The sequence below is a fragment of the Rana temporaria genome, chromosome 6 (genome assembly GCF_905171775.1).
Source record: "Rana temporaria chromosome 6, aRanTem1.1, whole genome shotgun sequence".
In the NCBI taxonomy this organism is placed as follows: Eukaryota; Metazoa; Chordata; class Amphibia; order Anura; family Ranidae; genus Rana; species Rana temporaria.
The window spans coordinates 167080072-167101120 of record NC_053494.1 but is presented as its reverse complement, the minus strand read 5'-3'; the positions used below and the strand labels follow the sequence as shown (position 1 = coordinate 167101120).

General features: G+C 41.3%; 1 protein-coding gene across 1 annotated transcript in view; it reads right to left on the bottom strand.

Annotated features, from left to right (window-relative positions):
* The window catches only part of SLC25A12 (solute carrier family 25 member 12), a 192678-nt gene that overhangs the window by 94013 nt on the left and 77616 nt on the right, over positions 1-21049 (bottom strand). Inside the window, exons 10-11 of the mRNA XM_040357756.1 lie at positions 12796-12880; positions 8683-8835 (exon numbers count right to left, since the gene is read on the bottom strand). Coding sequence (XP_040213690.1) covers positions 8683-8835; positions 12796-12880 — 238 coding nt within the window. The remainder of the gene's footprint in view (positions 1-8682; positions 8836-12795; positions 12881-21049) is intronic.

Sequence of the window (21049 nt, the reverse complement as noted above, 5' to 3'; positions counted from 1 at the left end):
AATTGGTAATGGAGTATATGGCGCAATAAGCATGGTTTGTATATAAATGTCTATGCAGAACAACACAAAAAAAATAATCAAAGAGTCCAATTGGAGCGTTCAGGGTAACTTTCTGATGTTCTCAATGCACCAGATGTAGCAACTCTGAAAAGACAGAGGTATCTCTAGGCAAATAGATAAGAACAGCAGTGTGCAATCTGAGTGTAGTATATGAACAGATTTATTGTGCTAAAAAACAAAAACAAATGGCAGCTCACATTGTGACAGTTAAAATCAGGCTCATCACAACAGGGAACCTCAATTAATGTAGACCAGGACTTTTGGGCAAACTGACATTCTAATCTGTATACATGGTCTGGGTTAACAGGAACAAGCTTGGCTTGAGTTATGGCTGATTCACAGGAAATCAGCAAAGATTCAAGCCATGTATGGCCAATTTAACCCAGATTATGTATACAGATTACAAAATCAGTTTGCCCAAAACTCCTGGTCTACGTTAATGCTCCAAGTCAGTGCCTCAAAGAGTTGAAGCCACTGGATCAGCTTTTTGCCATCTTGTTGGTTCCTACTTCCTCTAAGCTGTCATCCAGCCTAAGGTCCAGGCTGCAAGTTGTAGGAAGAGGCTCCCCATTCCTGATGCATGAGCCGACCACTCAGGGATTAGATACAAAAAGTGCAACTTCTTATTCCCATGTGAGTTACTAATTTACATATAATTCTCAGTACCATTATTGCTGCACTTATATGCATCCACCCAGTACTCCATCTTGGTCTGATGTTCCCTGTTATGAGGATATCCATCAGAAGCCCTTACTATGTGATGAGCCTGATTTTAACTGTCACAATGTGAGTTTTCTTTTCAATAACTGAAATTGAAGGAACTGGGTGGAAAAAAAAGGCAGCCGAACAGTGACTGCAGCTAATCAAATGCAATCACTCTTTGGGTATCACTGGTTGTCAGGATACAATAGCCAGCAATGGAATATTTGTTTATCCACTTTGTTTACCATGGCTGGTGGAGAAGCCCTGAACCTCCTCTTCTGGGGTTCCCTGCCAGTGCTCCTGGCTCCTTCTCACTTATGAGTGTTCCCATAGCGGGCACTCATGCAGACTCGATCCCAGGATGGGCAGTGCGTGTCTATTGAAATACAGAACCTGACTTGAGCCCACTCCATGCTCCCTCTGCAGGTCATTCAATTGACAGCAGCAGGAGCTAAATGTGAGGACAGAGAGAGAGCAGCGCGGCTGCTCTCTGGCACAGCGCTGGAACGAGATCGGGCTCAGGTAAGTACTTGGGGGGGGGGGGGCTGGAGGGGACCTGAATATGGAAGGATGTTTTACATTAATTAAGAGAATGCACTAAAGTAAAAAGTATTTAGCCTTTACAACCAATGTTGCTTAGAGTGATTCTTCAGATGATGGAAATGTGAGTGCCATGTTAAAAAAAAAATTATATATATATATATATAATGCTTCCTTTTGTTGAAAAACAAAATAGATCTGCCTGCAACAGTAACCACACGGGAAGTCTCTCATCTAAAGGAGCCACATCAAGTATCCACAATGAAAAGGGAAATTGATTTGACATTATTCATTGCAGGATAGTGATTTCTCGTTCCCCCTCATAGAGCATATAAATAACAAATCACTGACGTACTAAGGACAAGACAGAAGAGGGACGATCCCTTTCTTTTAACATTTACCAAGAGGAATCCAGCCAATAGATAATGAAACTGCCTCAATTTTCTTCCCCATGTCAGTAATTTAAAAGGCTTCTATGCTGCAGAAAGGTAGTTATTAGTTGCAAGGGGAGTTGAAGAGAACACAAAGAAAGCGATCCTCCCTCCATGGTCTGTGAACCGTTGTAAGAGAACACCCACTGAATATTATGAAGGAGACAAGTCACAAAGTGCTAGCACACCCCTTTCATCTCCTGTATTACAGCAGAGCTCTTCACTAACAAGAAACCAAGTTTTCACTACTAGGAGAACAAACTTGGGTCTTCGAGGGGAATTTTTTTTATATATATATATATATATATATATATATATATATATATATATATATATATATATATATATATATATATATATATATAGATAGATAGATAGATAGATAGATAGATAATTTATGTGAAACCTATATGGGTAATTCATAGGTGCCAATACACAAACCCTAAAACCACAACGTGGAGCTGCTGTGCCCCTTGTTACATATTTAGGTTGATCGAAGATACAAGTTAATCTACTTCAACCAATAGAGAAAGTGAACAAATAAATACACTGAAAACCTCTATAGAAAGAGCCCTATATTTACAATTGATCAATTGGAAGGGAAATACATCCTTGTAAAACACTTCATTTTGGATTGCTTGGATGATATGCATAATATGAGAGGAGTTCCTCCTTACGTGCACAACAATATATTTTATACATCAGAGGTATGCTACCTGGACAGTGTTATTTTTAAATTTGATCCTATAGAGTTGTATAACAAGATATGTTTTATGATGCATTTTTCCACCTTGATTTAGTTTAGGTTTTATTTGTGTATTCTCTTTATTATCAGGGAGCTCCAGCCATTGTCCAACACAAATTTGGGTCTAGAAGGCACAATGTTTAAAGTGATTGTAATTTATAAGTGGGCTAAGTCAGCAGCTGAAATATACAGAAGCTCTACTTTATTTTTATTGTGAGCTGAAAGTTGGTTGGTTAATGCTTGTTGACGAAATATAGTGTACTTGTCATTCTACATCTTTTTCTGCTATGGTCATTGGTAACATCCCAAATGTAAGATTAACTTTCCTGTCTCTTTTTGGTCTTATGCAGTGGTGTCCAAACTGTGGCCTGGGGGCCAGATGTGTCCCTTTGCTTGCTTTTATCTAGCCCTAGGGGCATTATCTCCCACAGTCAGCAGCATTGGAGCAGAGTTCCTGCTGCTGATACAGACAGTGGGGCACTATTCCTCCCACGGACACCAATGATGGGGCACTATTCCTCCCACCAATACCAATGATGGGGCACTAGTCCTCCCACTGACACCAACGATGGGGCACTATTCTTCCCACTGACACCAACAATAGGGCACTATTCCTACCAACATAAATGATAGGTAGAGTAGTGCAGGTCCTCACACCAAACTCTATACACAATCCTAGTAATATATATATACTTGCATCAGCTGCATATACTCCCAAATGTGCAAACATACAAAAGGGAATACAAATTTTGTGCAAATATGCAAATAAAGTGCAATTAAACAATTTTGCATACAATAACATAAGTGCAAACAATATCTCAAATGCTTTTATACAATAATCCATGGACTTCATACCCCAAAAGAATGTGTACCTCCCCATGTTGATGGCATGCGGCCTGGCACGGTTAAGGAGGTGGGGGGGTGCTCGCTCATCCCCACCCCCTTTCCTGACCGGCCTGCTGCTCGTATACGGGTCTGGTATGGATTTTGGGGGAACCCCCACGCCGTTTTTTCGGCGTAGGGGGTTCCCCTTTAAATCCGCACCAGACCCATGGGCCTGGTATGCTCTTGGAGGGGAACCCATGCTGGTTTTCTGTTAAAACTTGGCGTGGAGTTCCCCCTCAAGATTCATATCAAAGACAGTGCCTGATATTGGAAGGGATCAAAGTCGGATCCCCGCTCATTGAAAGTCGGACTTCAAGTCGCAGGGCAAAGTCGGATCAAAGTAGTATCCTGTTCATGAAAGTCCGATGGATGTAGGATCAATGTAGGACCAATGTCGCAGAGCAAAGTAGGATGAAAGTCGTGTAGTATAGTGTGAACCCAGCCTGAAGCTTTGACTACAAACCCTCGTTCACATAGTAGGTGGGTTTGAAATCATGTGAGTTCAGCTGGCACGATTTCAAACCTGCATTTCCCATTTTTTTCTTTCACTCTCACCCTATGGGTGTACGATTAGAAGTGCCTAGTAAACATTTCCATCTGACATGAAATTTGTTTAAAATCCATATTTGTTTTCCTTATTTTGTCATTGCACCTATGTATCCTTGGCATAACATTTAGATGTTATATCTTTGAGGAGTTTTGTAGGATAGCAACCAGGTATAGTCACTTATACAGACAAACACATTATCACTTAAATATAGTCAAGGTGGAGCAGGCGCTGTCTATCACACTTAATTCAAATCTTGCCCCCCAGTGGGGACAACATCGGACAGCAGCGGCTTATACATTGCCATTTTTCCAAGGCGTGAGTGCTTTTTGTTTTTTATCTTTTGTTTTCCAACACGTTTCGGGGGACAGGATGAATCGATATAGAGAGCCTGAAATTGAGACTGGGTGCAAACTGGCTAGTGTGTCCTAACTATATAGGAATACCCAGCTGTTATTTGTCCAACCCCCTGAAGAAGGGATAACCTTTGTCCAACCTAAGAAGAATGGAGGGTCCTTTGTCAAACCTCAGAAGAAAAAAAAAGAGAGAGTGTTCTTAACAAATAAAGATTTTAGGCAAATTTCAAGAGAGGCAACGTCTTTGATGGGTGCTCCTAACCATACACCGACAATACTGTACATCTGCAAAGAAAAGTGGACTATGGTGATCAGAGAGGCAGCCATAGGCGTGCGCACATAGGGTGTAAGGCGTGCCTGGGCACACCCTAATCACCCTGTACTATGCAGATTCCCCCTGCTGCTTGGCTGCAGAGAAAGGGACTGGGGAATCTCTGTCCTCAGTCCCTTTCTCTGCCTCAAAAATAATAATAATAATAATAATAATAAAAATAAAATTGTAAAAAAATAATAATAATAATAATAATACAAATAAAGATAAACTACTGACACCGATCTCTGCCCTGCTGACAAAGCCCTACGGACTTGCCCACTGCCATATATGGTATATTACACACGCATGTGTGTTTGAGCTTTGGTGTGCACACCCTAATGCAATAGGCTGCGCACACCTATGGAGGCAGCAGCCTAGTGCCCAAAACTCAGTCCACATCTGTACCATAAACCAATTTTCAACTAGAAATACCATTTAAATACACACTTAAATATACTTTTAAACTAACCTTTACTCACAACAGTATCATACAACTACCAGACTATCATCCTTCTCTGCATATTGAGAAACTAAGGCAAAACAAACATGAAGCAAATGTTGTCAGAAGAGGTGACCTTTATGTTTGTTCATCATCACAGCCTCCCTTTAACAAGGCAGGGCCACAAGCTGTGGTGTGTAAAGTGGTCACAAGGGGCTGGTACTTAAGCCTGGTACACAGATATATATATAAAAAAAAAACAAAAATGGCATAAAAAAACGCCTTTGGAGTGCCTGTCTGATAATCTATTTGTTAGTACATAGCGATAGTTTATGCAAAAATAGGGACAAGCACAAAAAAAATTCTTGTAAGATAAGAGAACAAACCGAATGAATTCATGATTTTCATGTAATTAGTAAATTTTTGTATGAAAAAAATTTAGTGACCAAGATCAGGCATGCTTAGAAACTAAAAAAATACATAACAACATAATACAATACATTACTTGCGAAATTATATTCTGTTTTATGGAAATTTTTGCAACCTATTAGTTTTCGAGACAAGCAAGCAACAAAAAAAAAAAAAAAAAAAACTGGATGATTATTCGTCCAATATTCTCATTGTGTGTACTAGGCATGCACAATCGACGTTCATCCGGCTTCTGTCGGACAGGCTGCTCTACACACAAGCTGAATGGCCGCCGCTTTCTGTTGAACTGGTCAATACTGCCCATTATTTGGCCCGTGTGTACCAGGCTTATTGTAAATCCACCGGAAAAAAAAATTGTTGCCAACAGGCCCAAAAACATATGAGGAACAAAGAGAATACCCTCAATAATTGGACTTTAAAAGAAGTGTACCAGGCTTTAGCCTTTCAGCGCTGTATTTCTTGGCTCAACATCCATCAAGGGCACCATAAATGAGGAGTTTGTTTTTTTTGCCTGTATTTATTTTAGTCACTCTAGTTTCCTCCTGCAGGCCAAAAACATTTTCTATCCTTTTCATCGGTCCAAAGAATAACAGATGAATTCTGGCTCTGCATACTACACTTTGCCTTAATAAATAGCTTCAAAAATCCACCTCGACAGAGTTGAAAAGTCGTTTTTTTCCTTTTTCTTCAATATAACAGATTTAGTTTTAGTACATTTTCCTACCGTACTAAAGCTTTCCAAAAAAATATAAGACCTTCTATTCTTTTTCACCTCTACCCTCCAATCTAATTCACCAGGGAAGGTGCAGTGTTCAGTGCTAGCAGCTAGGCAGCTTTTCAAGTCCTCCCACGCCATCCATTAATACTGCTCAGTAGAATACAGCCCATGTAGTCTTAAGTCTTTTGTCATCATCACAACAGCCAATGACGCAGGGCACAACAATGAATGATTCCTTATTTTAAAAAGGCACTTTAAATCAATGAAATCATTTTGAAAATACAGAAACTTCTACTGTGGTGCAATATTATTTAAGACAGAAATATGTTAGTGGTACAGAACTGTGAACTTACAGAGGACAGCCTCTTTAAAGACCTGCTTTAAAGTAAAAAGCAAGAGTGAAAAGTCTTCACAATAACTTCTATGCAGTCACCACACATTATCTCCTGCTAAAACTGAACAAAGAAGGGCACACATTTTACAGTCTTAGGCTTCATTTCCACTGACGTTTTTACAGCCACTTTTCTGAGCGTTTTTTACAGCTTAAAAACGCCTGTCCATGTTATTCTATGGCATCATGCCCACATAGGCATTTTGAGCTGCAAATGGCATAGGCGTTTTTGAGCTGTAAAAAAAACGCAGGACCAGGGCATTCTGAAGCTCCAGAGTAGAGCTGTAAAAACGCCAGACGTTAAAAAACGCTCAAAAACGCGTGAAAACGCTCAAAAACGCTACCGCAGCATTTTTAAAGCTCCAGCTCACACAAAAAAAAAAAAACTTTTTTTTTTTTTTTTACAAAATAAACATGGACAGGCGTTTTTAAGCTGTAAAAAAGGCTAACAAAAGTGGCTGTAAAAACGCCAGTGGAAATTAAGCCTAATTGTAGAATTCCCTTTGAATTTCCCAGCAATGTCATGGCTTACCTGAGTGGATGCAGACTCAATGGTTTGGATGTGTCCACCACACTATAAAAAGTTGCTGGCTAATTTACAAAAATTGTACAATCAGACTGCAACATGTGCAGCCAACTTAAAAAGGTGGTGTATATATATATATATATATATATATATATATATATATATACACACACACACACACACGCACACACATACATATATATATATACTGTATATACACACACACATACACATACACACACACACACACACATATATATATATATATATATATATATATATATACACATACATATACACACACACAAACACTATATGTATATACATCATTATTATACTTCAGGACTAAAATTTATGAAAACATATATTTAATATTAATCCGAATGAAAGAACAGTAAAGCTATCATATGAATACTAGGTAGCTTTCCTTCCAGCATGCGTGTGGCTCCTTATGCCGCGTACACACATTTTTCGGCGAGAAAAAAAAACTTTGTTTTTCAGCATGTCCAAAAAACGAAGTTTATCCAACTTCATCATTAAAAACGACGTTGCCCACACACCATCGTTTTAAAAAAATGATGAACAAAGCTCGGTGACGTACAACACGTACGACGGCACTCTAAAGGGGAAGTTCTATCCGCCTTTGGGCTGCTTTAGCTGATTCCGTGTTAATAAAAGACGATTCGCGATTTTCTGTCTGTTACAGCGTGGTGAATGTGCTTACTCCATTACAAATGCAAGTTTTACCAGAATGAGCGCTCCTGTCTCATAACTTGCTTCTGAGCATGCGCGGGTTTAAAACGTCATTTTTGCCCACACACGATTATTTCTTACAACACGAAAAACGATGTTAAAAAATGTAGCATGTTCAAATTTTTTTCGTTTTTCAGAAGCCGAAAAACGATGTGAAGCCCACACACTATCATTTTAAATGACGTTTTTAAAAACGTCGTTTTTTTTTCATGCCGAAAAATGATCGTGTGTACGCGGCATTAGGCTTCCTTTCACTTTTGCTTCTTTGTTGAGCAAGTCTATCATTAACAAAGCTCCCCAGCTCAAGCTGAAATTTGCACACAGTCAGAACAACGTCACAGACGACTCTGTTTGAAGTTTCAATCAGACAAAAAAAGCCTGAAGGCAGGGACCTACTGCTATGCTGTCCCTTCAAGTAACTCATAGTGCTTCAGCAATTCTTTATAAAGTTTATTTGTAAAGTAAAGGCTGTGCCCATATTATCATATTTTTGTATTCATTTTGTGTGAAATTTTAGTTAAACTTGCAGTCCAACTCATGAACGTGGAGAAAAGGGTTACAACACTAAGCATTGTCACCCTAATAAAAGGAAGTGCCTGGATACACCTTGCTGGTACAATTTAATTAAAAGCAGTACATATGAAAAGATTTTTTTTTTCAAAAATTACAGAACCATGTGCAACAAGTTATTTCGTTTCAGTGTTTGATTTTAGATAGACTTTAATTACGCAATATAAAACTGTATTATAAACATTAAGCCTCAAGGAAAGTGTATGTTCTTATTGCTTACTCTAGGTTAGTTATATAAGCAATGAAACAAGATTGTATACAAGTCAATGTCACTTACCTCTGTAAAGTCCAAAGAAACCTTCATAGCGCAACACTTTCTTAAAACAGTCAAAACTGTTTTTATACACCAACTCTCCAACAAAGGAGGATCGCTGGTTCTGCATGCGAGTCTTCACAAGGTCAATGGGGTAAACGGCCGTAGCTCCGACAGCTGAGAAGACAGGGTAAATGTACAGTTAATGCTGTAAGTCTACCATCTTTTTACCCTGTAGTAAGTATCACAATTTCCCTTAAACTGGGATGGATAGAACGCCACCATTTCTTGCCACAATACAGCCTCCAGTGTTACCTGTCTGCTCACTGGACTGTGAAAGCTTATCACACTGAGGACTTCTCTGGGCTCCCCTTTTCTTTCAAAATGCCAAAACTATGACTTATGCAAATGTGATATTTTTGCTGCTCAGGTTTTAACATTTTGTTAACCAAGAAATATAGCACTCTATTCTTAGGGCCGGTTCACACTGGGAATCACACAGAAATGTGTAGTGTGTTCCTGTGTGACTCATATGCGCTTCTGTGCAGTGAAATTTCAGCCCATTTTGAATGGGATGAAACTGCACCGCACCAAAAGTAGTGCATGCACTACTTTTGGAAACTCACTGCAACAGGATAGCATGGTACTTCTGTACTATGTGATCTGGTGCAGGCAAATGCACTGCATTTGGGGTGTCATTAGTCTAATATTGACACCCACAGTGCAGATCGCAACTGCAGTGCATTTTGAACGCAGTGTGGTAAACGCGCATGGAATGCGGGTTCCACCGTACCTCATTGTGGTGTGAATAGGCCCTTAGTTCTACTGTGCAGAGGATTGTAGGAAGATAATAAGATATATTTCATATAGTTACAGTAGCAGTTTTTAAGACACAATCACATTTGTTATTTTTATTATATTTGTAGCAATTTGACATACTGAAAACAAAATGGTGAATGGATATGCACTTGGAACTACTGCAGCAATTGGCAATCATTTTAAAAAGGGAGAAAAATACTGTGGGACAGCTGAGTATCACCTAGTACTAACTGGTGAAATACCACAGGGACACAGACTTTTTTTTTAAACCATTCACACAGCAAAACAATATGTCCAGCGGATAGCCCCAAGCAGGTCTGTAGCCAGTTGTTGACTTATGGTAGTTACAACTGCAACACTACCATACACAAAACATGTAAGAAGGGCAAGAGGCATATGATATACAGTATATTATACATACACACACACACACACATTATTTTATATATATATATATATATATATATATATATATATATATATATATATATATATATATATATGACACACACACACACATGCATACACACACCCCTCACATTTTTATAAATGTCTTATTATATCTTTTCATGTGAAAACACTGAAGAAATTACACTTTTCTACAATGTAAAGTAGCGAGTGTACAGCTTGTATAACAGTGTAAATTTGCTGCCCCCTCAAAATAACTCAACACACAGCCATTAATGTCTAAACTGCTGGCACCAAAAGTGAGTACACCCCTAAGTGAAAATGTCCAAATTGGGCCCAAAGTGTCAATATTTTGTGTGACCACCATTATTTTTCAGCACTGCCTTAAACCTCTTGGGCATGGAGTTCACCAAAGCTTCACAGGTTGCCACTGGAGTCCTCTTCCACGCATCCATGACGACATCATCGAGATGGTGGATTTTAGAGACCTTGCTCTCCTCCACCCTTCATTTGAGGATGCCCCACAGATGATCAATAGGGTATAAGTCTGGAGACATGCTTGGCCAGTCCATCACCTTTACCCTCAGCTTCTTTAGCAAGAGAGTGGTCGTCTTATGCCCCGTACACACCATCACTTTATGTGATGAAAAAAAATGACGTTTTTAAAAACGTCACTTTAATTGACCATGTGTGGGGGAAAACGTTGTTTTATGTCTTCTAAAAAACGACCAAAAAAAATTGAAGCATGCTTCAATTTTATGTGTCGTTTTTCAAAACGTCAACTTTTACTTCACAGAAATTGACCGTGTGTAGCAAAAAACGTCGTTTAAAACGTTGTTTTTTCACCCGCGCATGCCCAGAAGCTACATATGAAGCGAGCTTCAATGGAAAAACGTGGTGGAACGTAACCTCGCTTTGCTAGAACATTGTGAGAAAAACTATGGTGTGTAGGCAACTTCGTCTTTGAAAATTTAAGTTTCAAAAACGTCATTTTTTACTTCACAGAAAATGTCGTTTTTTTTCATCACATAAAGTGATGGTGTGTACGGGGCATCAGAGGTGTGTGTGTGAAGTCGTTATGTTGGAATACTGCCCTGTGGCCCAGTCTCTGAAAGGAGGGGGATCATGCTCTGCTTCAGTATGTCACAGTACATGTTGGCATTCATGGTTCCCTCAATGAATTGTAGCTCCCCAGTGCCCGCAGCACTCATGCAGCCCCAGACCATGACACTTCCACCACCATGCTTGACTGTAGGCAAGACACACTTGTCTTTGTACTCTTCATATACGCTTGACACCAGCTGAACCAAAAAAGTTTATCTTGGTCTCATCAGACCACAGCACACGGTTCCAGTAATCTATGTGATTAGTCTGCTTGTCTTCAGCAAACTGATTGCAGGCTTTCTTGTGTATCATCTTTAGAAGAGGCTTGACAGACTGACCCCCACACCCCTTCAACCTCTACAGCAATGCTGGCAGCATCCATACGTCTATTTCCCAAAGACAGCCTTTGGATATGACGCTAAGCACGTGCACTCAACTTCTTTGACCATGGCGAGGCCTGTTCTGAGTGGAACCTGCCCTGTTAAACCGCTGTATGGTTCATGGGCAACACGCTGCAACTCAGTTTCAGGGTCTTGACAAGCTTCCTATAGCCTAGGCCACCTTTTTGTAGTGCAACAATTCTTTTTTTACAGTTACTCAGAGTTCTTTGCCATGAGTTGCCATGTTGAGCTTCCAGTGACCAGTATGAGAGAGTGAGAGCAAGAACACCAAATTTAACATTTAACTGCTCCCCATTCACACCCGAGACCTTGTAAGACTAACCAGTCACATGACACCGGGGAGGGAAATGGCTAATTGGGCCGTCTTTGGACATTTCACTCAGGGGTGTACTCGCTTTTGTTGCCAGTGGTTTAGTCCTTAATGGCGGTGTGTTGAGTTATTTTGAGGGGACAGCAAATTTACACCGTTATACAAGCTGTACACTCACTACTTTACATTGTAGCAAAGTGTCATTTTTTCAGTGTTGTCACATGAAAAGGTATAATAAAAGATTTACAAAAATGTGAGGGTGTACTCACTTTTTTGAGATGTATGTATGTATGTATGTATGTATGTATACACACACACCTCCCCCCCTTTCATCTCACATGACTGGATGGTACAAGAACCAGCAGCATTGGCTCTGTCCTGCAGCACTGGACTGGCTCCTTGTGCTGCTTCTCCCTCCCCCTTTGAAAGCTCTGCTGTGGACCGATACCAAGTCAAATGCATATACTTACACCGCTTGCATTAAAAATAAATGTTGCAATGTAATATTGATTACAGAGCTGCGTTAATTTGTGCTATTTATAGCTGCCTAGCATTTAGAATAGGTATATTAATATATTCCATTGTGTGTATTACAATTTACCCATAAAGCATTTTAAGGACTGAACAACGTTTATCCCACAATACAGCTTCTTTTAACTTTCAGCAAGTCAACTTTTCCTAAGGAAATATTTTCTCTCTAACAAAGTAAACTTGTCTTTTGAATGTGCAGCTAAAGTAAAGGTATTTTCTTGCTCCACTGATATAATTTCTGCTTCCTTTTAATTTTACAGATTCCACATTTTTCTCTCTTCTTTCATCTTAGGCTCTCTGTTGCTTGTATCCTGTGCCACCACACATAATTAATCTCCGCAGAGAACGCAGTATGCGGAAATACTGTATTATTATGGAAGTTCTGTTCTCAAGACTGTCTGGAGCCAGAGGTGGCACAGCCGATCTGACGGGTCCCTGTGATCACAGCCAAAAAATAGGCCTCCGGTTCCTACTCTGGTGAACAATGCAGTGCACCTTAGCTGATCTGTACCGCTCGACAAAGCTAGTATTACATTAAGCCAAGCATACAGACATATCACTCACCTCCAGCAATTGCACCCAACATGAATCTGTAGCCAGACTCTGCAGCCTGGAGCCAGATAGGCCTACCCTTGTCGCTGTAGGATTGCTATAGAAGGAAACAAAAAGATGAAAAAGTTCATGGGAACTAAAGCAAAAGACAAGGTGGTCTTGTAGATATGTGATACATTTTTGAATAATTATATGTATTACAATATTAGTAGAAAAATACCTGACATACGAAACAAGTCATATAAAGCTTTTCAAAACGTACCAAGTGTATATAATGTATATAAATATGTATAAATGTGGCAAACTTAAAGTGGAGGTTCCACCTGAAAAAAAAAATTCCACCAAAAATCTAAAAAAAAAAAAAAATGGAAAAAATATATATTTTTTTACTTACCCTAAATAGCTGTTGCTATGCAGAAGTGTCGAATCTGCCTCTTCATCCTCTGCGGTGGATTCTCTTCCTTCTCCTACACTCAGTGTCTTCTTGTGAATGGGGCGCGCCGCATTCTAGGAACTGTGTGTGTCCCAGAAAGCAGCTGGCCCATTCACAATGCGCCGAGCTGCTCGCGCATGCGCAGTAGGAAACGGGCAGTGAAGCCGTACGGCTTCACTGCCTGTTTCCCTTACTGTGGATGGCGACGATTGGAGCTGCCAGGATCAAGATTCGGCCTCGGTGGGGGCCGACATCGCTGGCGGCTAGGACAGGTAAGTGTCCTTATTAAAAGTCAGCAGCTACAGTGTTAGTAGCTGCTGACTTTTAATTTTTTTTTTTGTAATGGAACCTCCGCTTTAAAGGGCTACTAGCAACATTTAACACTGTCTCAGAGAAAAAACATATTAATAATGGTACAACCATGAAAGTCACATTACTAACAATGAGCTTAAAGTAGATCTATAGGCAAAACGTTATTTTGAAGGAGCAAGGGATGGTCAGTTTTTCTTTTTTTCACCATCTGTGTCCCATTTTGGAGATTTCCCTTCACTGCCTGTCTCATACATAGCCAAACAGGAAGTGAGAAGAAATCCCTACAAATTAAGGGAATCCCCTGGGGACCACTAGGTCACCAGTATTAATGTTCCCATTGGAAGATTTTCCCTCTATTACTTTTCTGGGGAAAAAAAAGTTTTTCTCCGAAATGGCGTTCAATGATAATGGTAAACAGGACAATTAGAGAGGGTGCGGGGGTGGGGAATCGATAGCAATAAAAACTGACAGGGGTTCTAATCCCTCCCCACTATACCCCCCCCCCCCAAACAATGGGCCTTTACTTTTATTTTAAGATTAATCTGTTAGGATGGAAAGAAGGGTTGGCAAGAGATTAACTGAACCGTGCCCGAGTTTAATGTTTTCTCCTCCCGCTGGTCTGTACTCACACTGGCCTATAAGCAGGTGCTCCTGGGCACACTTACATCATCAACCAGACCACAGTGACCCCTACTTTTGTGCTCAGTCACCTATGGGGAGTTCTGTGCTTAAACACAGTTTGCATTCCAAGTGTTTCCAGTCATGATAAACTTGGGGTACGCTTACACAGAGACTAGTTTAAGGGAACCATGCCCAAGTTTACTTGTCCCCCTCTCTGCTTGTCCACACTCACACTAAAGTTTAAGGCTGGGTTCACACTTATGTGAATTGAATGCGGGTTTCTCCACATCCAATTTGCATGACAGGAGACTGACCGGCTCTCAATGGAGCCAGTTCTCACAGCTCTGGGGCATTAGCGGTCCACATTGAAATAGAGTCCTGTGCGTCTTTGGCTCCATTTTAGGTGCAAATTCAGGCAAACATTTGCTCCTGAATCGGTGAACGGTGATGCACCGGACCCCCTGCTGGGACCCGCGGCCCCACCAGCGTGAATCCAGACTTAAGCAAGTGACCCCAAGCACATTTGCAAGTGGTCCTGGACACACTTACATCATCACTCCTGCGAAACCAGAACTGGCATTCCTGCTTCTGTACAAATTATTTTTTGAAGAGTCCTATGTTCTGGCACAGTTTGCAGCAAACCATTCTGGACCACAAGTGAACCTCTTTCAAGTGATTCCAGATGCAGTACTGCCTAATCGAACCTGGGCATGGTTTGCAGCATTTACACTACACAAATGAACCGGCCTAGAGGGCTGAACCACTCCCAGAACTGGTTCAAAGTCCCACTGTGATTGCACCAGTGGTTTTAAACACTAACTAAGCTTAAAACTGCTCCCATCCCCCTTCCAACTCCTAATCTAACGACCTGTAGAAGAGAGAGCACCAACCATGGATGAAATGCCTGAGTGGTAATGTCACCGATAGACTTAATTATGGGGCATTGGTTGTCCCTCCTCCCTCATGAAGCTGGCCGCTGGGAGCTGATCATGTGACCGGACCTGGACGCCCTGAGAATAGGTAAGTATAAGAATCTTTCTTCTACAGGGTAGTTAGAACAGGAGTTAGGAGGGTATTATAAGCAATTTTAAGCTCAGTTAGATGCAGCCTGGACTTCCACTTTACCTGTTCCCAGCAACTGTTTGGAGCACTCATAACAAAAATGAATCAGACCAAGAAGGTGAACTGTGCCCAGGCTTGGTTAGAACGGCTAGAGTAGCGATTGTGCCCCATTGTTTTACTTGTTCCACTTCTTGGTAGATCACTGACTATTTGCAGATCAGGTATACGGACTTGGTTGTGTAGGGTTAGTGACTCTAAGTGGAGGAAAAGAAAAAGGATGACCACCCTGGAGCCTGTACCTTCAAAGTTAAGTCAGGAACAGCCAGGATTTGCATTTCAATCCCGACATCTCTTTGAATAGTTTTACAGTTTGCTGTTAAAACTACCAGAAGTAGTGTTTGGATCATGTTTGCCTAGATTTGGAATTCCTATACAAGTTTATGGGAACGCAAAACCAGCTTGAAGCAGGTCGGATGCAGATAAGAAGCTTAACTGCAGGTCAAATGCACTTGTCAGGTAATTCTAAATGATCTCAGAAGTGTCTCAAACTGGTACCACCAACACAAGCCCAAAGCTCATCGACATGGGCCCTACATGTTTCTCTCAGCAAGAATTTCTTGTAAAGAGAACCAGTCACAGAGCAATACACATGCATAAGAAGGCTCTGATGGAGGCAGGTCTTCATCAACTTGTACGCAACAGGCTATTCCTTTGTCAGTAAAGTTAAATTAATTCACCAAGTCAATGCACTTAGAATTCAAATGTTACATATAAGGTAGGAAATTGCTGTTTTCATCAGTCTTTTCACTTAATTGCTTGCTTTATGATCAAATCCTATCAAAAAAATTTAATATAAAAATAAACTTCCTAAAAAGCAAGCGACCGAGGCTTAAGGTAACCTTTTTCTGTGAGCCAATAAAAGAAAGTCATGCATTGCATCACAGGAGTCCCAGGGGAAAGAGAATAGACAAAAGACTCGAAAGCCCCGAACACACACAATACGATTGTTGGGCAACCGAGCGTCTGATTTTCGTCAAAAGGGCGTGTGCCAGGATCATGTCTTGCATACTAACACTACACAATTGTCGTGCCACAAACATGGATGTAGTGACGTACTATGAGGAATTTCAGCTCTTGAGCACCACCCTTTGTGCCCCTTCTGCCAATTTCGTGAGCATTGATTCCGAGCATGCATGTTTGTACTTTTGACTTTCGTGTGACGGATTTGTACACTGACCATACGAAAATCTGACGTCAAACCGTTGTCTGCCGAAAATTTACTAGGCTGTCATCCAACATTTATTGGCCGAAAGTTGGACAAATTGTCAAAACGAGCGTACTAACGGTAAGATTTTTGGACAACAGTCTGTCAACAGACAATCCCCTGCCAACAAACCTAACGATGTGTACGAGGCTTTAGTGACAACTAAGGATGAGCTCCGGCGTGTTCGCATAGAACACGTGCAGAGCCCGCCAGGAAGTCGACACCCGCGCTGCGCTAATCACAGCCAGGCAGACATTTCCCGATCTCTGCAGCCGAGCATCGGACAATGTCTGCCTGGCTGTGATTAGCGCAGCGCGGGTGCCGACTTCCTGGCGGGCTCTGCACGTGTTCTATGCGAACACGCCGGAGCTCATCCTTAGTGACAACATGTAAATAAATAAAAATATTTTTAAAAAAAATTACTGCAAGTGTAATAAATATTTTAATGACAAATATGTTTTCTTGTGCATTCGCTTCATGAGCGATAAGCTTGGAAAGTCTGGATCAGCAGCAGAATACCCCAGATTTTTTTATTTTATAATGCCGCCAACACACATGAAATCTGTAGCATGAATGGCTGAGGCTTAACACGATTCCTCTCACTGGCTGCTCTTTAAATCATTGTGATCTGGGTGATGACAGCACCTTTGCTTATGCCCCGCTAGTTTTATCAGGCTGTGTCAAGCTTGAGGGAGTTTCACTGTAAGGGAATTCACTCAATAGAGGCCGGCTGCCATCGGAGCAGCTCTATCCCAGCAAAGTCTACCCCAGCACTTGCTAACTAACAAAGATCACTGCAAAAGTTCAAAAGGCCAGCTATAATTATGTTTTCAGAGAGGGATTAAAACTCTCTCTGCTGATGATAGCTGCGGCACTGCCATGTCATTAGCTCTTTGTTGCCTGTTTTCTCTCAGTATGTTTTACTTCTCCAGTATATGCCCAGGGACACCTGCCAAAAATACCACCCACATCTCTAGATTTCATTCCCCAGTTCTAAATTCCATCATCAATATTAAAAACCCCCATACTCGGCATAGCAAATCATGATAAGTGTACTTTATTCTTGTGGTTGGAGCAATAATAAAATGTATAGCTAGAGTTTTAAAATGCTACGGTTCTCATTTTTACGCCAATTTTCATTTATTGTTACAATTATATTTTTGGTTTTGTTATAATAGCGATACATAAAATCAAAACAATACACACTAAAACAACAGGTTAGATGAGAGAAGTATTTGTGGGTCCATTTAGTGACTAGCCTCAGGTGATACACAGAAATGGAAAAATTCTTCCAACGTAAGTTGTACCTGTTTATCTGCAGCCACCTGTCCTTTATAGCCTTTCAAAATACAGAGTTTACACAGCATGTCCCAGCTCCAGAAGGCAGAGGGCAGGAATCTGATGTCACATACTGCACAGCATAGAGCAAAGTGCTGAGTGTAATCTGATTAGGTATCAGGACTTCCCTGATTCCAGGTCTTCGCTCAGGATTCGCTCTTTCTGGCTGCTTGAATGGCCAGGCTGTGATGCCTATGGGGTCACTTCAGGATGGCATAGGGAGGGTGCCATCAATGTAGTCTGAGCTGCGCATACACAGCTCAGATTACATTACTGCTGACAGGCTGGAAGAGGCATTTATGAGAGAAAAGAGAGTATATGGATATGCACACCATGACAAAAAAATTTAGAGGGCTAACTTTCTCTCCCTCTCCAAATTTTTTTTTTTTTTTTTTTTTTTTAAGGGGTTGGTAGCTGATTTAGCTCATCATAATCCACTAATCTACCAATAGTTAAAAAGTCAATGTAGGGTGGCATAGCATATAACCAGGGCCGTTTGAAGGAATAAGGGGGCCCCAAGCAAAATGGGGGGCCCCCCCCATCCCACACGCAAAGCCTACGTTAGCGATTCACAGATTTTTTACACCCATGTTCTTACTCCCCCACAGTCCCTATGTTTCTCTATTCTCACCTCCCCTTCTTCCCTGTAGGCTGCCGCTGTAGCATGGCCAAGCTCCCTTTCCTCCTGTCAGTCAGGTGTTCTATCATTAGGGGTCCCCAGTCCCCTATCAGATAGTGCCCGGGCCGGGTACCGTGCGGTACAGGAGATTCAGTTTCCTGTGTTCCCGGCTGGACTGAAAGGAAGTGAGCACTCAGTGTGCACTTCCTGTTAGTCCGGCCGGGAACAGGAAACTGAATCTCCTGTACCACACGTGGTACCTGGCCGGAATGACAGGACTCCAGGAGGCAGGAGGAGGAGCTCAACCAAGCTACAGCCTGGGAAGGGGAAGTTGGGGGCCAAAGGCCAGCTCGGGGGCCCCAAGCAATTGTTTGTTTAGCCTGTCCTGTAGCGACGGGCCTGCGTATAACACCCCCTAAACTGATCTCCTCAACACTAACATTTCCTTGATTGTTTCATGCAGTGTTCCTGCATTCTTTACTAATAGCAGTTGTTGTGGAATAAAAACAATGCGGATTAAAACATGCAGACTTACTGTAGCCAAATATCCCACAATAAATAGGTCTGCCCCTTGAAGTTTGAGTTATGGCAGCCTAGCAGCCATAAAGAATGATCTGAGAGGGCAGACATGCTGGTACCTTCTATTCTGACAAGGATTCCCCGTCTTAGGAACACCTGTTTATCTTTATCCCTTTCAAAGACAATTCCCTTCCTCATAAGCTTCCCCAAATCACAGAGAAACCCAAGGATTACACTACCCATTGTCTGAAATCGCTTTCTTGGCTAAAACTTGTATGTCTGTAAATACTGTAATTTTCTTTGAAGGATAGGTCTCCGTCGCTCAATTAAATAGTAGCAGATAACACACAATGTCTGGTTACCTGAATTTTGCTGTATATCAGTAATTACAGCGGTCGGCACTCTTAGAACCACATGGATCGAAATTAAATTCATCTTCTGGGGGTTACACTGAGGCCTCGTACACACGATTGGTTAACCAGAGGACAACGGTCTGATGGACCATTTCATTGGTCAAAACCGATCGTGTGTGGGCCCCATAGGTTATTTAACCATTGGTTAAAAAAAAGCCAACTTGCTTTAAATTTAACCGACTGATTCCTAACCGATGGGAAAAAAAACAAAACAATCGTTAGGCACAACCATCGGTTAAAAACCCACGCATTCTCAGAATCAAGTCGGCGCATGCTTGGAAGCATTGAACTTCGTTTTTTTCAGCACGTCGTTGTGTTTTACGTCACCGCGTTCTGACACGATCGTTTTTTTAACCGATGGTGTGTAGGCGCGACAGACCATCAGTCAGCTTCATCGGTTAACCGACGACAACGGTCCATCAGACCGTTCTCATCGGATGGACTGATCGCGTGTACGAGGCTTAAGGGATTTAATAGTAGCAGTAGATACCAGACTTTACAAGAAGGAAAGCTGCTAAAACTGTATTTTCTTGAAGGTGGCCATGGTCACATCAGTATAGTAAGCATACACTGAAAGATACCATGTCATATTTTGGCTGACCGGGCATTAATCTCATGGCATATGGCTACTAAACCTACTAAACCAGGTAGGTTTTGCCCAAGAGTCCAAAACCTACCTGGTTTTGGACTCTTGGATAGCCTGGGAGGAAGACAGAACAGAGTCATACCGGCTCACGTGGACGGTATGGACCGATTTACCCTAGTCCTCTAATCTTACATCCTTCATATCAGGTGGGATTTAAGAGATCCGCGGCTTCCTGAATCTCAATGTTTGTGTCCCTCTTTTTCCTCCCCCACCCCCTTTTTCTTCCCTTGCCTTTCATATATATCCATGCTGCTTATCCCTCATTGGTCACTGTGATGAGTGCCCATGATGCCCACACTACTAAGGAGAAAAATAATTTTTTTTTGGGGGGGGGGGGGGAGATCTCCCCTCGTTTACACTTGTTTTTGATACAATGCTGGGCTACCGCATATTGGATAAACTTCTGTGGTTTCTTACATGTATGATCTTGAATATTCTCCTCCTTCTCATGATTCTAATGTGCCATTTGGAATTACTGATATTATGCTGTACTACTGTACTTTTAGATTTGCTTGAACGTTCTGTTACATTGTTTAATTGGTTGTATTGTAAACAAATACGGTCTTTGACCTGTGTGTTCTGAAATCTTAAAAGCGTTGTAAAGTCTTGTGTTTTTTTCTTTGTGGTGTAAAGTATTCTGTATTTTCACCTTATTAGATACTTTGCATGGCAGGCATGGGGAGGACTATTCCAGTGTGCTCCGAGTATTTTCTGTTCACAATTTCTGAAACTATCTTTCAGTAATGCCGCGTACACACGATCAGAATTTCCAACAACAAATGTTCGATGGGAGCTTGTTGTCGGAAATTCAGACCGTGTGTATGCTCCATCGGAATTTCTGACAACAAAAATTTGAGAGCTGGTTCTCAAATTTTCCGACAATACATTTTGTTGTCAGAAATTGCGATCATGTGTACACAATTCTCACGCACAAAATGACATGCATGCTCAGAATCAATCAGAAAAACCACACTGGCTATTGAACTTCATTTTTCTCAGCTCGTCGTACGTGTTGTACGTCACCGCGTTCTTGACGTTC